This window comes from Lolium perenne, chromosome 1, assembly GCF_019359855.2.
Source record: "Lolium perenne isolate Kyuss_39 chromosome 1, Kyuss_2.0, whole genome shotgun sequence".
In the NCBI taxonomy this organism is placed as follows: Eukaryota; Viridiplantae; Streptophyta; class Magnoliopsida; order Poales; family Poaceae; genus Lolium; species Lolium perenne.
In genome coordinates, this window is record NC_067244.2 from 219225598 (window position 1) to 219244815 (window position 19218).

The 19218-nt window shown below is 48.6% G+C and overlaps 1 protein-coding gene across 1 annotated transcript; it reads right to left on the minus strand.

Annotated features, from left to right (window-relative positions):
• Positions 1–15762: 15762 nt before the first annotated feature.
• On the minus strand, positions 15763–16333 carry LOC127326013 (uncharacterized). The gene is made up of 2 exons (XM_051352875.2): positions 16142–16333; positions 15763–16022 (listed from the first exon to the last, which is right to left on the minus strand). Exons 1-2 carry the CDS (start codon positions 16253–16255, stop codon positions 15825–15827), a joined length of 312 nt encoding a protein of 103 aa, XP_051208835.1. The 5' UTR covers positions 16256–16333; the 3' UTR covers positions 15763–15824.
• Positions 16334–19218: the final 2885 nt, after the last annotated feature.

Sequence of the window (19218 nt, forward strand, 5' to 3'; positions counted from 1 at the left end):
ACCGAGCGTGTCGGGGCGCATCGGTCCGGCAATAAATCTTACCCAGTGACGTGGCTCAATGTGAGGGCAGGAAAATGGGACCATCTATTAAGAAAGAGAAGATTAGAAAAGAAAACAACATGCACATCAGCAACCATAAAGTAGTGTCATAGAGACTCTGACCAGAACCTAAAACAAAGGTATTCAGACCATAGCTAGAAATCGTAACACATGTCTGTCTCAACTAGTATAGATTTTCCCATCAGTAATTCAAGATTAAATCACCCTTTCATGTATACGATTGTTCATCATTTAAGTAGGTAACCGCTACATTTTGTGGCTACTGCTACTCAGATTAGATACAATCAACGGGGGCATGTGCAATTCTAATTTAGCAAAAACTCCATGTCCATCTTAATGTTGCAACTGTACCTATGCAGATATGGTAAACAGTCAGACCATACTTTCAAAGCTGTAGACCTACCGGCGCTATTTTTTTGCTGCATTGAGCATTCCTCCCACCATCCATGAGTTTCTGGTAAAAACTATCTTAATCCACCGAAACAAAAAATGAAAACTTTAACCAGAAGGAACAGGCTGAATATTTTCTGCATCTGAACTTCTGAAGTAACACTAACAAGTTGTCCTAACTGAAAATTGCATGATCTGAAAGTTCTGAAGCTTCCGATAAGAGCAAGGTTACAAAGGTTTGCTGATGCCCTTAGCAGCCATAATTTATTGTAATCGCGTACACTACAACTTGTGCCAAGGGATGGCTTACATGCATGAATTGGACAAGTTTCTGTGCTTAAACCATTTAACAAATTAGCAACCAGGTGACTGCATCATTTTTTTCCGAGTTTCTTTTCTTAACACAGGCGATGCAACAAGCAGCATCCGAATCATGACCATAACAGTAACGGCAATGCAACAAGCAGCCCAGAACAAAACCAATTTACGCCAAAAACTACACAGTACACACGAACATCTCCTGGAGAGTGCTCGAGATTTCATCCACATCAAAGAACAAAGCGGACGAGCCGCAGGGGAGCGAAGATGGGGGAGACAGGAAGCACGTACCAATTTAACTGTCCAGCTTGATGTGCGCCTGGTCGCGGTCGTCGTAGAGCTCGGCGGCCAGCTCGAAATCGTCGTCGACGAAGGCCTCCGTCGCCTTGCTCTCAAGATCTGACGTCGCGGCGGTCGTGGCGGGATGCGTCTGCAAAGAGCTCCCCGGTGGTTGGCCCGGCCAAGCTAGCCTAGGTGCAGAGCAAGGCTACCTCAAAATCGTCGTCGACGAAGGCCTCCGTCGCTTGGCTCTCGAGATCCAACGCGGGGCGGCCTTGGCGGCTTGAAATCGTCGTCGACGAAGGCCTCCGTAGCCCTGCTCTCCAGATCCGACGCGGGGCGGCCTTGGCGACACACGAGGAAGGAAGGGAGGACTGGAGGAGGATGGCCACGGAAGGGGAGGGGGGTGTGGCGGCGGCGCAATCTAGGGTTATGGTGGCGGAGGGAGGGAGATGCGTTAGGGTTTTCAGACCACGGTGGGAAGACTTGAAATATTCATTTCGCCATGGCGGGTCGCGCTTCGACTTTTCAGACCGCGCGCTTATTTCGGAATTTTCCCTCCACGCCGCGGGGGTTCTCTGCGTGGAGGCGCCGGCTTGGGAGTTCTGTGCAGATGAGATGAGGTTTGGGTCCGGCCGGTCCGGTTCGGGGCGTTTCCCAAATCGATTTGGGCCGCGCTGGATAAAAAAAAGGTTCCAGCCGTGTCCCCCAAAGCCGATTTTTGTCCGGCGTGGTCCGATACGGTGTCCAGTGTCCCGAGCCCGTCCCCGTTCCACAGGGGACGCACCGGGCACGCCGGACACAACGAAAAGCGAGGCGAAGCAACGCGGCCCGAAGCGTCAGCGGTACAGGGAAAATTCGTCTCCCGCTCTCGCCAAATCCCGCCCCTCCCGCCATATCGCGCATATCCCGCCGCGCATTTCTGGACTCCCAACACATATCCCACCGCCGATTCATTTCTCTTATCCCGCCGATTTTATTTCTCCCTCCTGCCGTCCACCTGCCGCCGCTACCCTCTCCCCATTCCATGGCGCCGCCGACAGCCCCCAAAAAGATGGCCAAGAAAGCGGCCAAGAAGTCACCGGGCAATGAGACGAAAGGGGCAAAGCGCCGTTCACGAAGCCGCGGAAGGCGCCGGCTTCGAAGAAGAAGCCGGAAGGATGGACCGATGATCAATGGCAGCAAGATTGTCTGCGCCGGAAGATGGCGACGGCGGAGCGGAAAGGACGGAGGGCGGCGGAGCAGGAGAAGAAGGCTCTGGCGGTGCGCCAGCACCAGCACATAATGGCCGGGTGTATCGCCGCCACCAACGCAAGCCCATGGAGTACGTCCTTGCCGGTGTACGTTTCGGGAGTGATCTCTTCGTCGACATCCGCCTTCTACAACGATGGCCCCTCCGCCACTCCCGGGTGCGTGACGCCTAACTTGTCGCCCCACTACCAGGATGCGCTGCCGCATGGCGGCTTCAACCCCAACAACCTCTTCTACTCCCCGGCGTACGAGAAAGAGCCTCAGCGCGAGCCAGGACCCGGTCCGGACGGCGTCCCGTTCACTGGCCGTAGGGGGCCGCTCGATTTCGACGGCGCCGGTGCTGAGGAGGAGGAGGAGGATGGGGGTGAGGACGAGGAGGAGGAGGAAGAGGAGTGGGTAGAGGACGACGAGGATGAAGAGGGCGGCGAGGAAGAGGACTAGGAGGGTGCCGGTGACGATGATATCGCGGAGGTAGACGCGGACGGCGTGAGGACTACCGAGGCCCAAAGTGGACGGTTTTGGAGGATCTATGTCTGTGCGAGTCGTGGGCGATGGTGAGCCATGACTCCATCATCGGCGCCAACCAAAAATACGGGAAGTATTGGGCGAGGATCAAAGCCGAGTTCGATAAGCGCAAGCTCATCAACAGCGACTACAACAAAGTGACAATGAAGAGGATACCATCACGACTTAGTGAGCAGAGGCGACAGCAGCGCCGACGTCTCCCAACTGGTACGACTCTTTCTTACATAATCTGTAGCGCCTACATTGTGTTCAATGAAATGATCCCGCTTCCTTTGGTTAGTTTGATAAGGCCATGGATTTGTACCGGAAGAACTCGGAAGGTCACAAGTCTTTCACGTTGACGCATTGCTATAGCAAGCTCAAAACGAACCACAAATGGCAGTTGACGCGCCTACCAGTGCGCGAAGATCTCGCGCAATACTAAAATGCGCACCATGTAGCTGCTTCACAAAAAAGGCCTTCTGGCACCCCGAAAATGGAAACACCATCGCCCGTGGGTCAGATTGGAAATCCGCGACCGAGGTCTTGCTTACCATCCTAAGGCCCACGCACGTGCCAAATATGGCCTCGTTCCGACAAACTATGTGGTGCAACATGCCGTTTCCTACTCATTTCCCCTAAAAGCCATAGAACTCCGGACGTGATAGCCCTGTTCGTGAAGGGTTTTTCAAGATAATTACCGTATCCCAATTCCGTCTTTTGCAGTGGTTACTAGGACACATAAAATGACGCCATGCGGCTCTGCGTGATTTTGTGGCTTCGTTTACTTTGCCAATTGTGCAAAACGGGGCCGGCGGGACATGCGGTATGGCCGTACCGGGCGTGCGGGTGCACCCGTCCGCCAACGCGCTAAACGGAAAACATTTAGCACATAAAATGACGCGTCGTAGACCTAAAAACATTTTTCCCGGAATTTATTGAGCGAAGGAAAGTGTGGCCCCAGTTCAAATCCGGTCAGTTTCCAGCGGATTCGGCGGGATACCGCAGGAAGCGGGAGGGATTCCCATATGGCTACCGCGCGCATATGGCATGTGATAGGTGGCGCATAGGACGGCGCCTACCAGTGTGCGAAGGTCTCGCGCAATACTAAAATGCGCACCATGTAGCTGCTTCACAAAAAAAAGGTCTTCTGGCACCCCGAAAATGGAAACACCATCGCCCGTGGGTCGGATTGGAAATCCGCGACCGGGGCCTTGCTTCCCATCTTAAGGCCCACGCACGTGCCAAATATGGCCTCGTTCCGACAAACTATGTGGTGCAACGTGTCGTTTTCTACTCATTTCCCCTAAAAGCCCTAGAACTCCGGACGTTATAGCCCTGTTCGTGAAGGGTTTTTCAAGATAATTGCCGTATCCCAATTCCGTCTTTTGCAGTGGTTACTAGGACACAAAAAATGACGCCGCGCGGCTCCGCGTGATTTTGTGGATTCGTTTACTTTGCCAACTGTGCAAAACGGGGCCGGCGGGACATGCGGTATGGCCGTACCGGCGCGCGGGTGCACCCGTCCGCCAACACGCTAAACGGAAAATATTTAGCACAAAAATTGACGCGTCGTAGACCTAAAAACATTTTTTCCGGAATTTATTGAGCGAAGGAAAGTGTGGCCCCAGTTCAAATCCGGTCAGTTTCCAGCGGATTCGGCGGGACACCGCAGGAAGCGGGAGGGATTCCCAGATGGCTACAGCGCGCATATGGCATGTGATAGGTGGTGCGTAGGATGTATCCTACCACCGCGCGAAGGTCTCGCGCAATACTAAAATGTGCACCATGTAGCTGCTTCACAAAAAAAAGGCCTTCTGGCACCCCGAAAATGGAAACACCATCGCCCGTGGGTCAGATTGGAAATCCGCGACCGGGGCCTTGCTTCCCATCCTAAGGCCCACGCACGTGCCAAATATGGCCTTGTTCCGACAAGCTATGTGGTGCAATGTGCCGTTTCCTACTCATTTCCCCTAAAAGCCATAGAACTCTGGACGCTATAGCCCTGTTCGTTTATCACTTGTTGCGTTTTCGATATCGGCGATTTTCCCGGTTTCTCGTATTGAGAGGTTTCACTCGAAAAATTATATAAAATCATCCCCCACTAGTTTCCATATTTTCGTTTGTTGTGGGGGTAGCTTTTGTCGTCCTCTTTCCAACAAAAGTGGTTTCGTCTCATTTGGATTTTCCAAGCTCAAGTTATTTGCATTTCAAGTTCGAATTTAAAAGAAGAAGAAAAATGGTGAGGAGGGGGCAGCAGCCGGAGCCTCCACCCAGCCCTGGCCGGAGCCTCCACCCAGCCCATGGCTGGAGCCTCCAGGCAAGGTACCGCTCGCGGTACCCAGCCCACGGCTGGAGCCTCCAGGCGAGGTACCGCTTATTGCGCTTTTCCACACTGTGTTGTTCCTGGGGGTTTGGGAGGCTCGGCGGTACTAGGGCCGGTACCACGGCCGGAGCCTCCGGCCTCCCCCTTTCGGCCCGCGCCTCCTTGCCCCGCTCGCCTCGCTCTCTCTTCCACGCGCAGCACCCACGGGCGGTAGTACCGCCCCTAGCTGGCCGGTACTACCGGCCCCAAGTCGAGGCAGCCCCAACGGGCAGAAAAATGTGCCCCTATTTAAGCTTCTCTTTCTCTCTCTCTTGGCACTTCTTCTTCTACCTCTAGCTCTCCTCCATTGTTGAATATATGAGAGCTTCCCCTCACTCAATCCCTCTATGATTCTTGCTCACTTTTGAGGAAAAGAGAGAGGAGATCTAGATCTACATTTGCACCAAACAAATTCCCCTCTTTGTGAGGGAATCACTAGATCTAGATCTTGGAGAGAAATTTGGTGTTCCTCTTCTTTTGTTCTTCCTCTCTTATTCCCCCAATAGCTTTAGTAGTTTTGTTGGAATTTGAGAGTGAAGAATTGTATCATCTTTGTGGTGTTCTTGCCATTGCATTTGGTGCATCGGTTTGAGTTCTCCACGGTGATTCGTGGTGGTGAAAGCAAGAAGGTTGTTACTCTTGGGTTCTTGGAACCCTAGACGGATTCTAGACCTTTGTGGTGATTTTTTGGGAGCCTCCGATTAAGTTGTGGATGTGTGCCCCAACCTTTGTGTAAGGCCCGGTTTCCGCCTCGAAGGAAATCCCTTAGTGGAACCGTGACCTAGGCCTTTGTGGCGAGGGTCACCGGAGATCTAGGTGAGCCGCCTTCGTGGCGTTCGGTGTGTGGTGTGAGTACCGCATCTTGGGGTGAGGCCTTTGTGGCGTTGGTGTGCATCGAGCAACCACACCTCAAGGTGAGCCTCTTGTGGCGTTCGGGAGCACTAAGCAACCGCACCTCTCCACCGGAGATTAGCACTCGCAAGAGTGTGAACTCCGGGATAAATCATCGTCTCCCGCGTGCCTCGGTTATCTCTATACCCGAGCTCTTTACTTATGCACTTTACCTTGTGATAGCCATCGTGCTTGAAGTTATATATATCTTGCTATCACATACTTGCTTGCATTGCTTAGAATAAGTTGTTGGTGCACATAGGTGAACCATAGTATATAGGCTTTGGGCTTGACAAAGTAAACGCTAGTTTAATTCCGCATTTGTTAAGCCCATCTCGTAAAAGTTTTAAATCGCCTATTCACCCCCCCCCCCCCTCTAGGCGACATCTGTGTCCTTTCAACTAGGACACAAAAATGACACCACACGGCTCCGCGTGATTTTGTGGCTTCGTTTACTTTGCCAACTGTGCAAAATGGGGCCGGCGGGACATGCGGTATGGCCGTACCGGGCGTGCGGGTGCACCCGTCCGCCAACGCGCTAAACGGAAAACATTTAGCATATAAAATGACGCGTTGTAGACCTAAAAACATTTTTCCCGGAATTTATTGAGCGAAGGAAAGTGTGGCCCCAGTTCAAATCCGGTCAGTTTCCAGCGGATTCGGCGGGACACCGCAGGAAGCGGGAGGGATTCCCAGATGGCTACCGCGCGCATATGGAATGTGATAGGTGGTGCGTAGGACGGCGCCTACCAGTGTGCGAAGGTCTCGCGCAATACTAAAATGCGCACCATGTAGCTGCTTCACAAAAAAAAGGTCTTCTGGCACCCTGAAAATGGAAACACCATCGCCCGTGGGTCGGATTGAAAATCCGCGACCGGGGCCTTGCTTCCCATCCTAAGGCCCACGCATGTGCCAAATATGGCCTCGTTCTGACAAACTATGTGGTGCAACGTGCCGTTTCCTACTCATTTCCCCTAAAAGTCATAGAACTCTGGACGTTATAGCCCTGTTCGTGAAGGGTTTTTCAAGATAATTACCGTATCCCAATTCCGTCTTTTGCTGTGGTTACTAGGACACAAAAAATGGCGCCACGCGGCTCAGCGTGATTTTGTGGCTTCATTTACTTTGCCAACTGTGCAAAATGGGGCCGGCGGGACATGCGGTATGGCCGTACCGGGCGCGCGGGTGCACCCGTCCGCCAACACGCTAAACGGAAAATATTTAGCACATAAAATGACGCGTCGTAGATCTAAAAACATTTTTCCCATAATTTATTGAGCGAAGGAAAGTGTGGCCCCAGTTCAAATCCGGTCAGTTTCCAACGAATTCAGCGGGACACCGCAGGAAGCGGGAGGGATTCCCAGATGGCTACCGCGCACATATGACATGTGATTGGTGGTGCGTAGGACGTATCCTACCATTGCGCGAAGGTCTCGCGCAATACAAAATGCGCACCATGTAGTTGCTTCACAAAAAAAGCTTTCTGGCACCCCGATAATGGAAACACCATCGCCCATGGGTAAGATTGGAAATCCGCGACCGGGGCCTTGCTTCCCATCCTAAGGCCCACGCACGTGCCAAATATGGCCTCATTCCGACAAACTATGTGGTGCAACGGGCCGTTTCCTACTCATTTCCCCTAAAAGCCATAGAACTCCGGACGTGATAGCCCTCTTTGTGAAGGGGTTTTCAAGATAATTGCCGTATCCCAATTCCGTCTTTTGCAGTGGTTACTAGGACACATAAAATGACACCACGCGGCTCCGCGTGATTTTGTGGCTTCGTTTACTTTGCCAACTATGCAAAACGGGGCCGCCGGGACATGCGGTATGACCCTGCAGATCTACCCCTATAGCTTTCTCCGTGCGAGGGTTTACCAATGGACTTCTTTATTTGCTTTGGTTTGTTTAGGACATATGCACATGGAAATCATAGGTTGGGAATCATTTACCATAAAATAGGCTCCGTTTGAGCCGTAGCAGGAGTTTCCACATACTTGATCATGTACTTTTCTATTACTTTGTGTTGTGTTAGGTCATAAGAATATGTAGTACCAATAATTAGGCCATCCTACCTCAATATTCCCCCCGGTAGACGAAACCCTAATCCGGGAGCCCTGTAGATCAACCCCTTTATCGGTCTCCAATGATATATAGTTGACCAAATGGACTTTTGTAGGTACTAGGTCACATAAAATGATGTGTAGTAGTTAAACCATATCTCTAGATTAACTCTAGTGCTCAGGGTAAAACAATATATAAAGTAATCGTACATGCAAACATTACTAAGTACATAGAAAATAAAACCAAGCAAAAAAGTTCCATTAAGTATCATACATACAAAAATTACTAAGAAAAAACCAAACCCTTGAACTAGCAAAAACTACGCAAAATAAAAAAAGCTGAGCCTACGCCGACGGTATAACCGTCGGCATATCTTGGAGTTGCTAGACTAGGATGGACCCTAACGGCAGTAGCTATGCCGACGGTTAAACCGTCGGCGTAGCTCTGGGACCAAACGGCGAGCCGACTGCAGACGCAAACGCGCGTGGAAGCCCGACGGCGGAAGCTGCGGCGACGGTGACCGTCAGCGTACCTGTAGCTATGCCGACGGTTAAGTGGTGCCGACGGTGACCCTCGGCATAGGTGGAGCTATGCCGACGGTGAAGTTATGCCGACGGTGTTTCGACAGCCCTCGGCGTCTGTGGACTACGCCGACGGCCCCGACCTTTGGCCGTCGGCATAGGTCCACACCGTCGGCACCTTGCCATTTTCCTGTAGTGAGAGGAAATTCCGTAAAAATAAATACAGAAAGTTTCCGGAAATATAACCCAGAGAGGCCCGTGCATTTAGTAGGCCTATATTTACACGTAAAATCGGGCTTGACCACGTATAAGTCCACTAATTACTCTAACCATAAACATTATGTATAATTGCCTTGCATGCAGCCGCGTGCGACCAGACCGCCGCCGAAAATCCTATCCTCGACGACTCATCATCTGCCGATGACTCCACGACAGTACGACACCCAGCCGATCGCAATGTCGGCGGCTTCTTCCTACCACACCATCGGCCGGTAACGCGACTGAGCCGGCACCACCGTTCCGCACCTGATCGGTGAGTATCTGACTATATGTACGTATAGATCAATCTATTCAAATACACTTTCTACAACGATTCAACTTGTTCGTGCATACATGTGTCTTGTTGATTCTACAGGTTATCATGGACAATTCTCCTTTGCCTATCTCCGTGGCCACATCATCGCAACCTGCTGCTGCATCTCCAAATGGTAATAATGCAGCGACAAATGGTGCCTTTGTGGATCTGGCTACTGAACCTGCTGGGAAGCCTCCTCCTTGTAAGAGATCTAAGAAAACTACCTCTGATGTTTGGAATCACATGACCCAGTATGAGGTTACAGTTCAAGATAAGAATGGCAACACCGTTGTAGAGAGATGGGCTAAGTGCAACTCTCCTGGATGCATCTACAAAGGTAGACGGGAATCTGGCAGAGGAACATCTGTTTTCATTAGTCACTTGAAATATAACCACAGTATCATAACTGGGCAGCAAAGACTAGAACTGAAGCCAAGTGGAGACAATAATGAGCAGTCTGCATCAGTTCAAACTTATAGGTATGATGAAGCTGCCAGCTTGACACATTTTTATCTTGCAATTGTTATGCATGAATATCCCATACGTATTGTTGAGCATACGTACTTCACGGATTTTGTGAAATCATTGCGTCCTAGTTTTCCAATTAAAAGTCGCCCTACTGTTAAAAAAGATATAGATACTATGTTCAAAGAGGAAAGGATTAGGTTGTATGAGTACTTTAAAACACTTGATTGCCGGTTCAGTACAACCATGGATATGTGGACATCTAACCAGACTAAAGGGTATATGTGCATCACAGTACTGGATAGATGATAGTTGGTCCATGCAGAAAAGGATTATCAAATTCATGCAAGTCAAAGAACATCATTCTGGAAAGGCTTTATGCAATGAGTTTATTGATAGTATAATGGATTGGAATCTTGATAGGAAGTTGATTGCACTAACCCTGGACAATGCTTCTGCAAATGATAAATGCGTTGAGGGAGTTGTAGGCAAACTGAATCAAGATATTATGCCGTATTGTTTATTTCTGCAAATATATCTTGTCTTATTGTTTATTTCTTTATGTGTCTCTTTTGGTCTACGAATCAAGATATTATGCCGTATTGTATTGTGGCAAGTATCCGCTTTCGTAACGTATCCGCTACGTATTCGTTCCGTATTCATATCCGATGATTTCCGTTTCCAGATTCGTTTCCGGGGATTCCGATTCCATTTTCGATTCCGACATGATAGAGGGAAACAAAAACGATAAAGCATGTTTCCGTCCGTTTCCGTTCCGTTTTCAACCCTAGTAGCAGCACACACCGCAGCCGTGCACCTACTCTGCGTCTAGCCTATAGTTTCATTATACGTTCACTTTTTTTTGTTTCATTCATTCAAACATATACTCCATCACATCATATTCATAGAGATTCGAAAACCCTTGTGTACTGGAAACAATTCGTACCAGAGCCAACTGCCATTTTTTGAAAGAGGAAAACTAATTTTGAAACCGAGCCAGTAGCTTACATGCAGGGTCACCTATCTTCCATTCCAAGGAAACGAAACGCTCTCTCCCACCTACAGACTGGCCCACAGTCACGTGCAACCTCATGAGGGACTGGTTTCTCGCTTCGGGACCTCATCCAAAACGGTCCCACTTGCAGTCACTGCAACCTTCTGGACCCCCAGAGCTCAGCTTTAAATCCCACCCTTCCTCATAATTTGTCATAACTCATATTGTCATTGAAGCTGTCTTTCTATTTTAATAACATAAATAATTCATAAAAATAATTTGAATATTATTTTGAAGTATATAACACGTTGAATCAACAATGCAACGTGTGCTTGTATATTAATTAACGTACATATTTTTCATAATATTCGAATATCTGTCACCACAACTAAATTTTCAAGAGCTAAATTTAAATTCTATTTTTCGTGAAAATGCTGTCCTTCATTTTGGGTTGGGATGTTTAATAAAGTACATTGTTCCACTGATTTTCCTATATATCTAAACAAACTAAAATGATCAAAGTTACGTGTTTATATGTTTTATTTTCCTTAGTATTCTTAGATATATACAAAACATCAAACGTGGCGTGGAATTTATAGGCAAGGAGCGAGATATACATATATATAAATATCTCACGGACAATCATAAGAATAATTAATAGAATAAAATAGGAAATATCTAATAAATAAGATCCACCATAAAAGATGCATAAAATTGACTGCAAATCATGTAGGCAACACATACAATCCAATAACACCGAAGCATATAAATAGGTATATCAAACTACAACTACAAACCAATAGTCGGGGTACACTTCTTTATATTCATGGTGGAAAACCGAAAGCCCCTTCTTGATGGTGGTGGTGATTTTTACGAAGGTGATTACATCAATGTTTCCCCTTCCAATCTTCTGCGGCCGCACCTTTGTTTTCTCTTTGTTTCTATTATATCTATATGTCGTGCTCTCGGGTTAGAAAACACACTCTGGGTATATGTAATGCTCGATTAGGGTTAAGATACCTCAGGTTGAAACTTTGAAGGCATCGGCGAATGATAAGACAGCGAGTTAGAGTGAACGACCCTTGTCAGCTACCATGCGGAAGTGACAAGTGGGATACCCTCTGTTCTCCTCGATAACCTCCGGGTGCAAGCTTTCTCAGATTTTATGGGCTCTAGAAGGTTTCTAAAATAAAAAGTTACACGCATGGTTTTTTTTGCCTTCCAAAGTCAAATAACATTTTATTACAAATATCCTATTAATTTGGTAAATATCAATAAAAACCTTATATTAAACTTCAAAAAGGAATAGATACATTTATGACGTATCACACATGAACATGGTCGGTAAGCATGGCGACAAGGAGAGGAGACCATGTGAGTAAGAAGTGGGGATGAGAGGAAATTTATAAGAAAAAAGTATGCGAGGTAGCCCCATGGCCACCAGCCACTTCGATGCCAATAGCTATAGAGAGGAGTTAAAAAAGCAGGGTGCGGTCTCTTTCACAAGGCGAGCATCATGTGTTAGTTTGTTGGAACACGTCTACGTATGGTAGGGGCAGAGAGCCTAAGTATCGCACAATGCCCTGCACCGCGGGTCTCTCCAACTATGTCACGAGCATATGAGCCCCCCCCCCCCCCCTCCGCCTACCTTAGAGCGATCTAGACAAGGCTTTGATTTGAGTACGATGGTGGCATGGAGACGGGACATTGTGCGATGCCAAGCCTATGGAGGGGCCTATGATCCCGACACATGTCCATGTCTGTGCTACATCAAACAAACAAAGAGAAACTTTCTACTGGAAAATCCAAACAACCGAGTCAGGAGCGCGGGCGTTCTCCAGGGATGGTTACTGGATTGGCTCAATGGGTTGCAGGAAAAGGAGCTGGCTCTTGGGATCATGGTGATCTACCAGATTTGGTTGGCAAGGAATGAGGCTAGGGAAGAAGCCAAGATTGAAGATCCGCATGCTATTGCTCGTCGTTCGATTCATCTGGTGGAGGAATGGGTAGAGAGCAGAACAGTCACAATGTCTGAGGCGTAGAGGGTGTCGGAGTCATGGCTTCAACCCGCTGCGGGTTGGCACAAGGCAAATGCCGATGGGGATTTCTTGAAGGTGACGGGAACTGGAGGGTCAGATGCGATTATCCGTGACCATCACGGCGGGTTCCAGGTTGGGGCGTGTCGTTTTTTACCTTATGTTTCTGATCCGAAGAGGGCCGAAATCTTTGCGTGCAAGCTAGCGTTGTAACTTGCAAGGGACAAAGGGATAGAGAGAGTTAGTCTCGAATCAGATTGTCTTAGTGCAGTGGCCAAACTTCGAAGCAACGACACGGGCCTCTCGTCGAAGAGATCAAGGATATGCTAAAGAGTTTCGTGGACTTTTCAATTCATCATGTTCGTAGATCGTGTAATGGCATAGCGCATTGTCTCGCGCAAGTAGGCTGCATTAGTAATGTGTGTAACACCTGATGGAGCATCCACCAGAGATGATTTTGAACTTGTTAGCATCGGAGGGTGCTGGTCCGGTTTAATATAAATGCAGAGAAGTGATTCTCAAAAAAAAAAAAAACAGAGAGAGAGCAGGGATTGCGTGGATATCTTGGTCGCATGCACATTCTCGCAAGACTTATACTAGTAGATCCAGTGGCAACTTTATGTATATTCGGTGGTAACTTTGAAGTCGAAACGAGAAGATAATGATGTCAAACTTACCAACGTGGGCTTTAGTTTGAGGATTTTATCTAGAAAAAGGTTATAGTGAAGATGATCTTCAATCAAATTTAGGTTTGAGAGATAAAATCCTATGAATTTTTTTTTCTGCAAGCTGACACCGTTCATTGTTTGTTTGTACAATCATGCACCAACGACAGATGTAGCTTTAATTAGCTTGGGAGCACAAGGACGACGTTATGTAGGATTAATTGAATCAATTGATACAGATGAACTAATGAAAACTCTTCAGTAAATTAGTGACAACTGTTGGTCAAAATTCCTACGTTTGCCGATCTGCCGAGAGAGGAAATGTCCGGAATTTCGAAACCCAGCCAGCCAGCCTCTTCTACCGCCTCTAATTGGCGACGAACTACGTACGTAGATGGATCCTAGCATCTTGTCATCGATCGGGTTCCATGCACTCTACACAAGAGAGACCTTGGTTTTGGTGCCAACACATGTAGAGAAGTACGTTTCCGGTGCCTTCTCTTCTCTGTGCTGCAGCCTCGCCCCCTCCTGCTTCTGCGGCTCTGCCAGCCCGGCCGCATGCACAACAGCTTGCTCCATTGCTTGTTTCTTTTTTGAAAGGCAAAAGTCTGAAACAAACCTTCAATTCGTATGTGAAGTCTGAATCGAACCCCGATCTCCAAATCCCTGATTTTCGAACCCTGATCTCTCAAATCCTGGTCTTCCTGGTCGTTTTCTGCTCTAGTGATGTTTGTGTGCTAAAATTTCGCTGACGTGGCAAGGATTAGGGGAACAGAGCTGGTTTATGTGGGGATTTCACGCCACGGTGGGCTGGTCTAACCTAGTAAACGGGCCTGCTTTTTTGGCACATGCCACAAATATTCTCGTCCTCGATGCCTACCAACGGAGATACGCGCGAGACTATACTTAGTTTTGCTATTTTCTTTTCTGCTAAGTGCAGATTGTACAGTATCTAACTGATATTTCATCATGGTGTATCAATGACCAGCAATCACAAACTGAAGCAAATGTCAGGGCAAGCCAGGCACATAACCAAAGGAAAAGAAGCTACTCAGTCCAGTTCAACAAAGAGGAAGGGAAGCAAAGATGTAATGCATCAGGGAAGGGGCAAAAGAAGGCCAAGAAATGATTATGAACATGCATTTGCTTGCAGTTTCCTTTTTTTACTTATGCGATCACAAACTTATGTCCTCAATACTCTAGATGTTATTTTGAGCTATTGAAAAAATATACTAATTGTACTATTGTTTCTTTCGATCCATGGTGGCTGATACTAATTGTACTACCCAATCTGAATCTATAACAGTTTGTGTCAATGCTATATCGAATTCCCTGCATCAGTTTGACAAGAAATTGTATTGTTACCAACCCCCATGTGCGCCGGCCAGCACCGCCTTGCTCGAGAGAGCGATGTGGGAGAGGGAAGAGCAGCTTCAGCCCAAGGAGCGACGAGAGCCCAAGGAGAGCCGTCGAGCCACCGCATTCCCCGAGGCTGAGCACGCGGAGCGGTCGAGCCGGTCAGGCGGTCGGAGCGCGTCCGCGCCGGAGAGGCCGAGCCAATCCACACCAGCCGCTCGCCCGCCCGCGCAGGTGACGCCTCGCCACGCCGCCGTCCCGCTCCTCCCGCACGAGAAGGGTTGATTGAATGCCACACCCTCGCTCAGGAATCCCTGCGGCGACGGCTGCGACGGCTCCGTTGCGAGGATGACCTCAGCATCGACGCGGCCTCTGTCCTCAATCCCCAACCTAATTTCGCTCCCCACACGCGCCGGCTGCGACGAAGAGAATTGCGTCGGGAGGTGTTGGGCCGAAACAAGCTGGACCAACCCACCGTGGGTCAACTGCACCCAGATGTACCCCTAATCCCTGCCATGTCACTAATCCCAGCGCACAAACTGAGGATAGCCAGAAGATAACCAGGACTACCAGGATTTGAGATATCAGGGTTCGAAAATCAGGGATTTAGAGGTTAGGGTTCGATTCAGACTTCACGTATGAGTTGAAGGTTTGTTTCAGACTTTTGCCTTTTTAAAATATATATAGTGGTTCATTGATTTTAGCAATGACAAAAAAGACAGTTCTTTTAGATGCCTTCCAGTGCCTAGACAAAACAATTTCCCTGTAAATTTACACCAGTACTACCGCTGAATGCTAATTCGAATTTCAAAATGGAAAAGACATTACTGTACAAGGATCACAGAATTAAAGGTTTAACATGTCCATTCGATCCTCATCTCAGATCACAAAATCACTTTCCAACAACAATTCGACATAAATTGAAATTAACCAAACTAGAAGCATCAAAAGCAAAGATGCAAAGGTGCATTGATCTCATCTCATCTCCAGAAGGTTTCGCGAATTAGCAACGAAAATAACGAACCCCAAGAACTAAGCAACCAAAAAACCCCAAGAAGCTGGTTCGTCGATCTACCAGCAGAGACCGAAACCCTACAGTCTGAGCGACAGGTCCAGGGGCGCGGCGTAGCCCCCGACGCTGGGCGTGACGGAGGGGAATGGCGTTGTCCAGCGCATCGCCGTCGCAAACTCGGACTCGGCGGCGTGGCTGGCGGCGCTGATCGGGAAGAACTCGATCTCCCTCACCTCCTTCTTGGCCTCCCGCGCCAAGTACCCGTCCGCGGCCGTCTCCTGCATTCGTCGATCGAAACTATGTGGTGTGAGATAGGTGTGATTTAACAATTCGCAATCCGGGCGTGATTGTACCTTTGCAGGAGCCAAGCTCTGCGAACATGTGTCCATGCACGTACCTTGCTAGCGGCTGTCATGGCGGCGGCGAGATCGTAGATGGAGTAGTCTTGCATGGTGGCGGCGGGGGCGGGGGCGGGGGCGGGAGCAGGAGCCCGTGGAGCCCTCTCTGGCATGGCCCTCACGGTCTTCACGGGCGTAACCAAGAAGAACCCACGGACGCGCACGCGTGGGGAGAAGACAAGATCGATTAATCAGCAGTTATAGCACAAAAAGTTTGACTCGGACAGAAAATTGAGCCAAGAAGGGATCTTTAGCGTTGTTGGGGGCGAGAACACGGACGGCGAGCTCTTGCACAGCAACAACTTCATCATCACCGCGCCGCTCGGCGCCGGCGTCCTCGAAGCGGGCAACAGCTTCGACCAGCTCGCTGCCTACAAGGACATGGAGGTCGGCGACATCCTCGCGGCGGCGGCGGCGCAGGGCGGCAACAACGTCGACGCAGCGGCGGCGGCGGCGCAGGGCGGCAACGACGCCTAGGCACGCACTTCCCTACCTGATCATGGAGAGGTACTTTCGTGGGCATTGCTCTGGCGGTTGAGGCCGTTTGTCATGACAAATTACTTGAGATGTAATCTGTGAACCTATCTCTGCTTTGAGAACATCATGCGATGCAAATTCTGCTCCAAGTCAGTTGCCTGTTTGAGTTTTTTCGTTCTGCGATGATCCATGTCCTGTGCTATGTTCGCTTGCTAAATTGCTTCTGGCCTTCCGCCCGTAATTTTTCTGCCTCGTATTTGACTATGTGGTGTACGACGACGCGCCTGCGGCAGGGATACCCAGCCTCGACCTACTTTTCATGGTCTCGTGTATCGTTCCGTAGTTCGTAGATAGCTTTGGTTACGGGCTTTTTTGATTGAGCAATTAGTTGAATGTAGCCAGTTGAATCTCATGACCGCGAGCGAGCGAGATGGCCCGAAGTCGACCAAGACGGCGGCGGCGCCGCCGCCGGCTCTTCCGCGCCGCTCTGGCCGGTTCCCGGCCGCCGGCTGCGTGATGGCGGAGGCCTTCGCAAGGCAGCGGCAACGACGCCTAGGCGCGCAACAAACCTCGGCTTGAGCAAAAGCAAACGATAATTTCCGGGGATAGTTCGCGTAGATGCTACTTCGGTTATGGCGTCTCGTTCTTCCTGCGTTCCTGGATCCAATTGAGATGTAACAACAAGTTGATTCTCCTTTCGATTTTGAGTAGTCATGCTTCTTGCTGCGAACACGGTTGCCTATGGATGTTACTAGTTTCATCGATGTCATGTGCTATTTTTGCATGACGAATTGCTTCCGCGCTTGCAGATGGGTTTATGTTAATCCCATCTGACATTATTATATTTTTGCTTGCGTTTAGTCCATTCAGTCCGCATTTCAGATCGGATCTGGTTCAGACAATGGAACGCTGCTCGCAAGTTTGGCGACTACATAGTGCCCCCAAACTTTGGGGGCCCATATCCAGCGATAGCCCACTGCGTATGTGCCAACGTGAGCGTCTCCCTCCCTTCTTTTCATTCATGTGCCTAGAGGTACACACCATGGCCAGACCGATCTTGCCACCTACTTGCACTTCTGATCCTCCAGTTGGATAATCAGCATTAAGTGAAAGAGAGCAGGGACGTGCACACAACCAGCACCTAGTTTCATGTTCAGTATGTATTTAGGCGACCTGCTCTGTTGATGCTAGCCTCTGCATTCTAGGTATCTAGTTTCATGTTTACTCCGTACTTTTGCCCCCCCTGCTCTACTTATTGCAAGTCCCTCGAAATGCAAGATTGTCGGCGCCAATTTTGGTGGAGCCAAACACAACAAGTCCGGCTCCATGTTCCAATGGGAGGGCCAAAATTTTGATATAGATATGGGCTACGCGGCAACGCCATCCTCGCCCTCCCTCACTAGAGCCATGTGAATGTTGTCGAAGTCAAGATTGTTGCAGTAGACATAAACAAAGTCGTTGTGCTAAGATGTCTGTTGCTATGTTTTGTCAGCATTGCTTTGGTATTCCTGCACTTGGCGATGAACCTTTTTTTGTGTATTTCCTAATGCATAACGAGAAAAGCTCCAAACTCAGCTGACGCCTGGTGATAAACTCCGGGGAGAGGGCCCTGAAGCAGCGCGACCACTCTTGATGATCATGTGTGCATGATCACACAACCACCCGTGAACTTCACATCTGATCCGTCCACCATTGGAGAGCAGGATACCAGAATAACCTTGAAGCACAACAAATGTCCACTCGAAATATGTCCTTCAAGCCTCATGAAATGCGACAAACCATATTGTTTTCACAAATATCGACTACTTTAGATAGATGCCATCGGCTAGGTAGTACCCTTTGTTGTATGAGTGGCCATTGATCTCATAGTTTACATATGGAGCATAACCTAAAAAACAGAGAGCGATGTAACACGTTGATGTTATTGTGTGATCCTGCCATGTCGAAGAAAGTGTGTTATATCCATAGATCTACCACAGTTTTAAGAACCACAATACACACTCTATTATGGCCTTCATACATCCTCTTCCAAGATAAATGTACAATTATGCGATCCTTAATGCATGCAGTTGATGCTTCCAAGTAATCTAAGAAATCTTCTCGCTATATTCTCTCCCAAGATCCGACTTGTGTTTTTTTTTATTTGGCGCTCTCAAATAGAGTGGCACAAACACCACGACGATTGCCCCTCAAAACTTGTACATTGTGGCATGTTTACTCAGACATGCGGAGATAGTCATCTTGTGTATCTAAGGAAACTCCATATGCAAGACACATCAAGGCATCCGGGCATTTCTGATATAAGGTGAAACTAGGCAATCCGGTGTAGTCTATTTCTTGGAAGTAGTCATCATACTGTTATCACCAGAATTTGACCAAGTCAGAGGTGGGCCGCGATCAAGATGGGCTTGAAGATTATACGTCGAAGAATATATGTGAATCTGCCTTGTACAACAAAGTTTGGGCTAGTTTGCCCTTGTATCTGTAATATAGTAGGATACGTTTTGGTTAGTTAGAGTTTGACCCGTGCCCGGTTGGGATTATTCCCACGATTAGAAAGTCTACGGACTATAAATATGTATCTAGGGTTTACGAAATA